Source organism: Monopterus albus, unplaced genomic scaffold (assembly GCF_001952655.1).
Source record: "Monopterus albus unplaced genomic scaffold, M_albus_1.0 scaffold155.1, whole genome shotgun sequence".
NCBI lineage: Eukaryota > Metazoa > Chordata > Actinopteri > Synbranchiformes > Synbranchidae > Monopterus > Monopterus albus.
In genome coordinates this window covers 845,082-855,147 of record NW_018128035.1, presented here as the reverse complement: position 1 = coordinate 855,147, position 10,066 = coordinate 845,082, and the positions used below count along the sequence as shown (strand labels likewise).

The window sequence follows — 10,066 nt, the reverse complement described above, 5'->3', positions numbered from 1 at the left end:
GGTCATCTAGGAGGAGCAGTTGGGACATGCCTTCATCCTCCAAGGACTGTAACTTCTCACTTCTCAAGTAGTCAACAATCAACTCATACAAGTCAGTGTTGCTCAACTCTTCAATGTTTGTTACGTTGCCATCATCAATAGAATGGACTATGACCTGTAGCTGACTTGTGCTCAGGCTTGAAAGTTGTCTCTGGATCTTGACAATCAGCACCCGCCTTGGTGCATTAGTGGCCATTATGACATTTCAACGGTGGTAGACACTCTCGGGATGACACACTTGGTTGAAGCCTTCCTTGAAGTTCTGGACACCTTGAACGCTGTATCTGCCTTCTTCACTAGGCAGTTGCTCTCACCGAATCCAGGACGAGCCCCCAATTGTTACCGCCATCAGCCCTAGGGGGCTGGGTGGCAGCAAGTGGCACACAGTCAACGTGGTACTGTGTTGCCTAAGTATGTGTTCAACTATGGCTGTGAATAAGGAGAGAGGACATGTTAACCAGGCCATAGCTTGTTTAATTCTAGAGCTTGCCTGCACTTAGTCTCTCCATTCTCCACAGTTGCGCCACAGTACCATCTATCGGTCCGGAGGTGTATAGTGTACACAAACTTTATGAAAGACACAGTGATAAAACAAAAAAATATAGGGGGTGTCTGTTTAGATGTAAAACTTAAAATGTAGCGTTTTTCAACCTACTACACCCACCCAAGTTGAACTTCTTTTAACCTCTTGGCTGGTTTTAAACTTTTGATCTCAATGCACCACTTCACCTGAGAGATGACAGGTGAGGTGGTACGATAGCACGCAGGACCTTGCACAGCGCTCGGCTTGGCGCAATTGTCAAGGGCTTGGTCCAGATTAAATAGTCTTCTGATCTTGATTCATACCAGAGTGCACCTGTTGAATGTGTGTGGTCTGTGCTTCTGTGCAGCCGTTTCACTCTTTAAGATCTACCCAAGATGTAATTTAATTTGTAGGTGTGCTGTCCATTTTTAAGCATTTGAACCTGATTATCATCCATTCAGACCCAACACGCTGCCCTGTTGAACAAATGTCGTGGTTCCAAGATGGCGTGTAGACATTACCATTTTTAAAATGACTCAGGACATCAAAACACTTGTCCATATACTTTTGGCCATGTAGTGTACCGATTTCTTCCTCTTCCCTAGAGCCAGGTTTCTGTTCAGATGTAGAAATAAAGTAAATCCAGTTTTCAGCAGAATTTAGAAAACAGAGTGAACAGTAAACACAATTTAAAATGAAAACACATTTGCAGTCCCAGAAACATGTGAGATCTAAACACTAACATTAGAAGAGAACCAAAAACGATTAACATTCAATAACAAACTGCAGCAGCCCGAACAGCAGCCACAGGTCGGCCATGTTGGAGCTTTAGAAACAACAATGAGGTAGACAAGTTTGGTCTGTGAACACTCAACAGGCTACGTTAAAGCTCCACAACTGACTGAGGTAAGAGTGTGACTTCATTGCCCAGAAATCCAGGTGTGTGTGTGGGGGGGGGGGAGGAGCTGTGAAAAAGTATTTTTCTGTTTTGGTTTTTCACAGTACCATTAATGATTGTTAGCATGCTAACATGCTAAAACACTGGCTAAAGGTGGGGAGAGTTGTTGTTTCCTAATCACGTCCAATCAGTATAATCAAACACAGCTGGACTCAAATGAAGGTGTAGAACCATCTCAGGGATGATCAGAAGAAATGGACAGCACCTAAGTTAAATATATGAGTGTCACAGCAAAGGGTCTGAATACTTATGACCATGTGATATTTCAGTTTTTCTTTTTTAATAAATCTGCAAAAATGTCAAACATTCTGTGTTTTTCTATCAATATGGGGTGCTGTGTGTACATTAATGAGGAAAAAAATGAACTTAAATGATTTTAGTATATGGCTGCAATATAACAAAGAGTGAAACATTTAAGGGGGTCTGAATACTTTCCGTACCCACTGTATTACATTGTGTTCGCATGTAGAAACACTACAAGTGTTTTTATACTGTGCAAGTTCATGCTTGTTTACAAGTAACAATATTAGCACCCTCTTCTTACCAATAACTTTTGCAGGCTTATATTTAGATTTTTGTGCTGAATGTCCTCATTTTTATTATATATAACTGTTAGTGTACTAATATGTGCTAATGCTAATACTAAGTGTTTTCCAGTCTAATGTTTTTGTTTTACATGTTTAATAACCTGGGTAATGTTTAAGCACACTAAACTGCTAGCATACCACCTTTAAATATCATTAATATCTGAGGGTGAGCTACAATAACATCAACAGCTTTACAGTGTGTAAACATGTTTGTTAGCATGTTAACACAGGAACCTCGACCACGACTGCAATCAGACCAAACTTAGTGTGTGTATGTGCAGAGTTAGTGTGACATCGCTTCCTGTGTGTGTTGCAGGTTCTCAGGAGAAGCACTTTTACTGCCCTAAATTAAGTTTGAAGCAGAGAATTAGATTTTTCCTGGTCTTTTCCTGATCAGGCAACTTCCTGTCAGGTGACTTCTTATCTCCACCAGACTGCAGTTTTTGTTCCTCTAGAAGCACTTAAGGGGAAAATGGCTGTGACAGGTCAGAAGTGAGGGCAGGGCTCAGCGACAGGCAGTTCATCCTCTCTCACTTCTTCCTCTTCCTCATCTTCCTCCTCCTCCTCCTCGCCGTCCAGCAGGCAGGGCAGACAGGTGAGGCATGGTGGGGCCACTAGCAGGTGGCAGGTAGGTGATCGTACGTCTAGTCGACAGGTGGAGGATCTAACCCTTGATCCTCGACAAATGATCAGCTGCTCCAGCTCCAACAGCAGAGACACCACCTGACAGACACAGAGCACTGTTAGCACTGTTAGCATCTACAGTTAATGTCGACAGCAGCTGGAAGCGTCAATAAACCCCATTTTACTCTGCATTAATGTTTGTGGTTACAACATAGTTCTTCTCTATGACTCCTGCAGCAGCTGCAGTTCAGTTGAGTCAAGTCACAAACAAACAAAGGATCACATTTAATAGGTTTTATTTTAACTGACAGGTTCCTTTACTCCTGACAGACTCTGTCAGTACAAGATTCAATCAGTGTTACTGGTCAGACGCAGGAGCATGAAAACCATCCAGAACCACTGCGCTGAGCTAACAGCAGCTTTCTTTCGTCACAAAACAACTTCTCATGTGTTGTCTCCTCCTCACTCTGGGTTGTTTTCTCATTGATGATGCTGTGAAACCCATCTCTAAAAGACATTACAGCTGAACCCACGCCATGCCCTCCCAGACAGCCCTCAAACACCGACAGCAGAGGTCTACACTCAGACCAGACAGGTGTGTGTGTGTATTACCTGACTGAGGTTTGTGATCCTCAGTGTGTGCGTGTGGTACAGAGTGTGTGTGTCAGGCAGCAGTCGGCTCTGGACAGTGATGTAGAAGCAGCGATCAGGTTGGATGTGGACGATGGTGTCGGCCATGGAGGACAGCTGCAGACACACACAGAACAGATAGTAAACCACACGACACTTTGTCTGCATCTGTCAAAACACTTTGACTAACACCTTGTCACCTGCTGTTCACCTGTCAGGTGCCAGCTCGGGTCTCGGCCATAGTACAGCCGCTGACATGGGAATCTCTGGAAATCTCATGACTGGATTCAGATACAAGTCACGAGTCGATTCAAACTCGATTCTGGATTCAGTAAACAGAAAAGAGGTGGTGGGGCAAAGAGTGTTTTTTCTCACTTAGCTAACATTAACAGTAAGTCAGTATATACAATACATTTGCGTTATCCAGTCCGACAGCTAGCCTGCTAATTAGCTAGTTGATTGTGTCTTTGCTACACAGGTGACATTTCTAGTGTTTCCTACATCAGGTGAAGTTGACTTTACTGTTCTCAAACACAACACTGTGTGCGAACATTTAGCCAGCAGCTGAAATCATGCGGCAGAGTGGAACACAATGTTTGTAGTCTGGTAGGCAACAGGAGGGAAGTGAGCTAGTGTTCGGACTGAGGCAGCGGGGCAGCGGAAACACCCCAGCTCCTTATTTGTTGAAGCTCCTGGCTCCGGGAGGAAAATATGGTGTCGGCTGTAAGCTGCAACTCTGGGCTTCACTCTGGCTCCAGTGCTATCAGGTGATGTAACACCTCGCTACCTCCATCTTCATTTCATATGACAATGTCCTGACTCTTAACCGTCGTACCCTGGAGCACTGCAGCAGCTGCAGCAGAGGTCCATCAGCCAGAACAGCCACCCAGTGAGCTGGCAGAACCATCCTCCTCAGTGCCCGCAGCAGGCGTAACAGGCTCCACCCACCTGTGACACCATCACTGAGCCCGCCTCCTAACAGGTGGAATGACCCGGAACTCTGAGAACAGAGAGGGAGGACAGATAAACACAGGCACCACATCTGAACTGGTGGGTTTTAGAGGGGTGTGTTGACTGACCAGTGAAATGCATTCTGGGGGTTTGTAGATGGGGTAAGATGCTGTGACATCATATGTCACTTTTTTGGTGACATCATCAGTGACCTCAGCAGCAAGTGATGCCGCCATCAGCATCTCCTCCTCAGAGTCGGAGCCTGGCACCTCCACCTCCACCTCATAGTACTTTCCTCCATCCGTCACTCCTTTGCGGCACTCCTCCTCCTCCACCTGTGCTGTTGTCTCCTCCATCATGCCCCCATCCTCAGCTCCCATCCTCCTGTGCATATCGATGTCCACAGCCTCCTCCTCCTCTTTGGGCTGGAGGAGCAGAGGATGAAGAGAAGAAGGGGTGTAGGCGAGACCAGTGGACATGTGGAGGCCTGAACCCTCCTGGACAAAGAAGACTTGTGTCAAAGACCCATCGACAACCTTGTGGTCCCAGCTACACCTTATAAAAGAGCTTTTCTACGGACCTGGGTTGACACGCTCTGGCCACACTGTTATTAGATAATTATTAATGATCACTATGAGTTATTGAAGGCACGTTATTAGAAATGTGCAGCACAGGAACCTGAACTCAACATTTCCTGCTGTTATTCAACCACCCCACCTCCAACAACCAGGTAGACCCTCTGTGAATCATGTGAATGCTGTCATCTGCCCACAAGGGTCTGCACAGAGTCCACGTTTACTGTTCAAGCCAACAGATGTGTGTGAGAATGTTCAGGCACGCAGGACCACGACCCAGTCTGGAGAACCCTGTCGGGTGGGTGTGTTACCTGAGGCTGCAGTCCTGACTGTGTGTTGAAGGTGGCGTCAGAGAGGATGCTGGGAGTAAAATGGCTTCTGTCCAGAGTCAAGTTCAGCTGCAACAAAAAACCAAATGAGACTCATAAAATTACCTCAATGCGGCCAAATCGTGTCAGGAGAAAATAACAGAACGAGCCCTGACAAAACAAATGTTTCCCCTTCTACAACAAGAACATTTTGTCTGGTTCAAATTAGTGCAGATGGTCCAACCATGTAACGTATAACTGCAAAGTCCAGTCTAGGTAGTTACCGTAGAAACGTGTGTTACCTGTATGTGTGTCCCAGTCATCAGTCCTTCAGGAGGCAGCTCTCCAGTTCCACTGACCAGTTCAAACGAAGGAAACTATACACACACAGTAACACAACTCATGTAAAGCATTTAAGCTCAGCTGAACACAATGTTTTAAATGGTGTAGCTCATGTTTTATATTTTATGGATTAACTGCAGACACACAGCAGAACATCAGCAGCAAGGAGACAGCAGGTTTATTGGTGTGCACCCGTCTTCCTCACCTGTACAGTGTAATGATGAACACAGTCAGCTGGACAACCAGGTAAGTGAGATGGACACATCTCATTTGGTTCCTCTTTCTTTACTTCCTCCTTCTGCTCCTCCTCCTCGTCTTCTTCCAGCCTTGTCAGAGGTGGAGTCCAGTCATCGTCCTCTGACTCTCTCTTCCTCCATCTCCACCTGCTCCTCCACCTCCTCCACCCCATCTCCTGCAAGGACACGGACACCTTGACGTTAGTGTCGCTGCGTTAGATTCACTTCTCTATTTTTGTCCTCATTTCCAAGAGGGGGTCAGAATGTTAGAACCACCTCTGGCTATAAAGCAGTCCAGAAGAACACCACCTGTAACTACAACCTCAATGATAAACACAGCATTCAACAGTTTCACCAAAAACTGAAAACTGCCGAGCTTCATAAACAAAGATGTTATGGCAGGGCTTCATTCAGTTGTACAGGTGCATCTGGCTTTGATGGTTCAGACTCTGGGACCTGCAGCAGTGCAACAACCAGTTTGCCTGCAGCCAACACTCAGTGCATGGTGCAGCAGACCAGGAGAGAGTTACTGAGCTGATACAGTCCCCCAGTGAGGAGCTGAATGAGGGCAGGGTTAATGAATGAACAACTACTAAACAGGTTCAATAAGAGGATGTGGAACTGGATTAAATTCGATAGTGGTGATAAAACGCCTCCACAGGCGAGCACAGGTCTCATCTTCCTTTTTCCACAGTGAGACAGGCTGTCACTAACACTAAGATTTATCCAGACCAGCTACATGTTGACAGAGGAAGCTGCGACTTTCTATACGACAGAATTAAAAAAAAAAACCTTAGAAAAAATCTACTGGACTTAGATTTCTTTTGACTCACACCATCCACTTCAACACAAACTGGGAGTCATCAGAACTTTGAATCACAGGGCAGAGGAAGTGCCCACAACGGTGGAAGGGGCCAAGGAGGAAAAATTACACATCCAGAACTCCCTTAAGGCTTGTGGATACCCTATTGCCTTTTTCTGGGGCTTCTGTCCACTCTGGGAATTGTCTATTGAGGGACGGACTCTTGTCCTTATGAGTGAGGAATTTGATATATATCTATATATAGGTTTGTGCCTTTATATGTACATATGCATACATATATACACACAGACACATCAGTATTGTGCTGGGTACTCCTAAACCTAAACTCAGCATTGTTTCACTTTATTAATTTAAATAATTCCGTTGAAATGTCAAACTATATGTTAAAGTTAACAGTGTTTTAGTTTATTCATTTATTTTTTTCTTGTCTTGTTCAATTTGATGCATCATAAAACTGTTGCATTTGTCTGAGATAATAAATAGGAAGATCGTTATTCAAGGCACACAAGTCAAATTGAATGGCAGTACAGCAACTGTCCCAAATACATATATTTATTTTATTCATTTTATAGTGCCAGCATTGGGAAAGCCAAGCCTAACAACCCTGGGCACTTCAGCATCAGGAGATCCCAAGCTTTAGACTCTTTAGTAGCTTTTATATCCTTCTCTTTGTGTGTGTCGGACGAAAAATCCTAAAGTGTGGGTCTGTTGGTAAGAGCTCTGAATCTGAGCATTGACAGCTTTCAAATCAGATGTCATTTAAAACAAAAAAGGGCCACCATGGGAAACAATTCTGGGATTATGATACTGAAAACAACAAAACAGAGCATGGCGCGAGCTGATGTTACTCTCTTAATATTTCTGTGCAGATTCTTAGTCATCCAGGTCATAGTAGGGGGATAAATATCTCCGACTCAACACCAGTCAGTCAGAACTGATGAAACCTCTTGGATGAGAGGTGAAACGTCTTCGACCTAGAAATCTAGTCCAGTTGATTTTTTCTAAGTTTTTTCAGTTTACTATGACCTGGATGACTGAGAATCTGCACAGACATATACGACAGAATGAAGAGCTTCTGTCTGTACAGCTAAACTTTACCAGCATGGCCCCGAGTGCACCAGGCTGCTTCATGCTGTAGATCTGACTTGTTTTCTATCTGACCAGACCAACCTGTGCTGGTCCTCGTTTTGCTGCTTCTTCTTCCTTCTTCCTCCAGCGATGGGTCCACTTTCCATCTCTTTTCATCTTTGCCCTGTTTCTTTCCCACCTCCACCCCCACCCCTTCCTGCCCTGCATTAGGTTCTTCTGTAATAGAATAAAACAGAGCGCAGTGAAGAGGAGGGTCAGAGTTCGGGTTAGAGGAGAGTGGAGTGCAGCTGGTGGAGATTCACAGCACAGACAGAAATAAGGAAGAAGAGAGCAGAGTAGAATCAAATGGAGTAGGCTTGAGTAAAAACAAACAGAAAAAAAGCTAAAGAGAGTAGAAGAGGGTAGAGAAGAACATAATACAGTAGAACTGACGTCTTTAGATCATTGTAACATCTGTGAAAGATTCCAGTCTGGTTTTAAGTCTCACCACAGAACCCAAACAGCTCTGCTAAGAGTTTTTAGTGATCTTCTTTTAACTGCTGACTCTGGAAGCTGTCCTATCTTAGTAGTTTTTCTTCTGATCTGACCGCACCTTTTGAGGCTGCAGATCATCAGATCCTTCTATCATGTTTAGAACAGTGTGTAGGCACTAAAAGTACTGTCCTTAAGTGGTTTTATTTTTATCCGACAGATCATTCTCTGTTCATGTAGGTCAGGATTCCTCATCCGTAGCCCCACTTCCTTGCGGGGTCCCTCAGGAGACCATTTTGGGCCCTATAGTGTTTTCTTTACCCTTGCTACCCCTGGGTCAGTTTTTGGGAAGAATAATGTCTCTTTTCATTGTTTTGCTGATGAAGTGCAAATTTACTTGCAGTAGTGATTCTTTACAGCTCTCACTAAACTGCCTAAATGACATTGAAACTTGGATGGATTTTAATTTTCTACATTTAAATGAAAGCAAGACTTGGATTATTCTGTTTGGACCTCCTGACCAGGTCAATGATTCTGCTGCTTTGCTTGGCTCTCGTGTCATATAACAGATCTTTTATAAAACAAAACACATTGTGGCAGGATTTTAGACAGTTCTTTTATACTAAATAAACAAATCAGCTCTATAGTGAACACTAGCTGGCCAAGGTAACGCCTTATCTGTCCTTTAAAGACTTTGAGAGAGTTATTCATGCCTATTACATCACATCTGGACTACTGTAACTCCCTCTTTGTGGGTATCGATCAGTCATTTTTAAATGAACTCCAATTAATCTAAAATCCAAAAATTAATCCAAGAACAAAGCTAAAAAACAGAGGTGACCACACTTTTACTGGTGTTCGGTTGAGTAAAGACATCCTGTTTTAATCTTTTGTACTTCTATTTTCCATTTATTTAAATTTTTTTATCTAATGATTATTTATTTTAAATTGTTTTATTGGGCAAGTAATCTTGTTTGTTATTTCTACTTCTGTTTGTACAGCACTTTGGTCAACTGTGGTTGTTTTAAATTGTGCTACATAAATACATTTGACATTAACATTGACAGACAATAGAGTAGAAGACTAGAAAACAGTAGAGAGCAGTAGAGTAGAGGCAGATAGAATAACACAGACAATAAAATGTAGTAGAGTAAAAACAAGAAGAAAAGGATCACCCCTTCTTCCTCTGTGGTGTTCTCATCCCTCCATCTCCCCCACCAGTGACCACAGGGTTCAGCTGGTGCTGTTGCTGTGCTAACTGTCTCCTCTCCAGCCTGGATGCTGGTGGAAGGCGCGGGCTGTCTCTGAAGAAGAAACGAACTCAGTTGCAGTTCTTCTGATCACCAGCAGGTGATGGCAACCAGAACTCTACCCTGTTCTAGGTCAAAGGTCAAAGTGTTTATTTGCCATATGCACAGTTAGGAAACGTGTTTCCCTGTACAATGAAATTCTTACTTTGCCGTCCACATGAATGTGACAAAATACAAATGAAATATAAAGTAGATAAATAAGTAACACAAAATCTAAGGCACTTTAAGCAGCAAATGCAGCAATATAATAAAAATATATAAGAATATAACAATGTTTGCTGCATGGGAGCAGCATGAGCAGCAGTCAACAGTCAATGTGCAACTATCCATGTGCAAACTGAGAATGTAAACAGTACATCACGTATTTCCTGGTAATAAACTCCTCAGCTGTTTAGGAGTCTGATGGCAGAGGGAAAGAAAGAGTTTTTCAGTCTAGTGGTCGTGCATGTCACACTTCTGAACTTCTGGCCACAGGGTAGGAAGGTGAACAGTCCATGCTGGGGGTGGGTGGGATCTTTGAGGATAGAGGCAGCTTTCCTATGCACCCTGAGGTGTCAAATGCTCTGCAGAGAGGGCAGTGGAGTCCTGGTGATCTTCTCC

At 43.7% G+C, this 10,066-nt stretch overlaps 1 protein-coding gene across 8 annotated transcripts in view; it reads right to left on the bottom strand.

Annotated features, from left to right (window-relative positions):
* Positions 1–1,899: 1,899 nt before the first annotated feature.
* Positions 1,900–10,066, bottom strand: part of LOC109968598 (uncharacterized) — a 19,385-nt gene continuing 11,218 nt past the window's right edge. For 5 of the 8 annotated variants that reach the window (XM_020614966.1, XM_020614970.1, XM_020614969.1 and 2 more), the window contains 9 exons: positions 9,332–9,460; positions 7,767–7,901; positions 5,743–5,949; positions 5,498–5,572; positions 5,199–5,285; positions 4,441–4,809; positions 4,197–4,361; positions 3,344–3,478; positions 1,900–2,830 (listed from right to left, as the gene is read on the bottom strand). In XM_020614966.1, coding sequence (XP_020470622.1) covers positions 2,594–2,830; positions 3,344–3,478; positions 4,197–4,361; positions 4,441–4,809; positions 5,199–5,285; positions 5,498–5,572; positions 5,743–5,949; positions 7,767–7,901; positions 9,332–9,460 — 1,539 coding nt within the window. In that variant the 3' untranslated portion in view covers positions 1,900–2,593. Of the gene's footprint in view, positions 2,831–3,343; positions 3,479–3,561; positions 4,362–4,440; positions 4,810–5,198; positions 5,286–5,497; positions 5,573–5,742; positions 5,950–7,766; positions 7,902–9,331; positions 9,461–10,066 lie in introns of those variants that run through there. The other 3 variants (XR_002276129.1, XR_002276128.1, XR_002276127.1) reach the window with 3 other exon arrangements.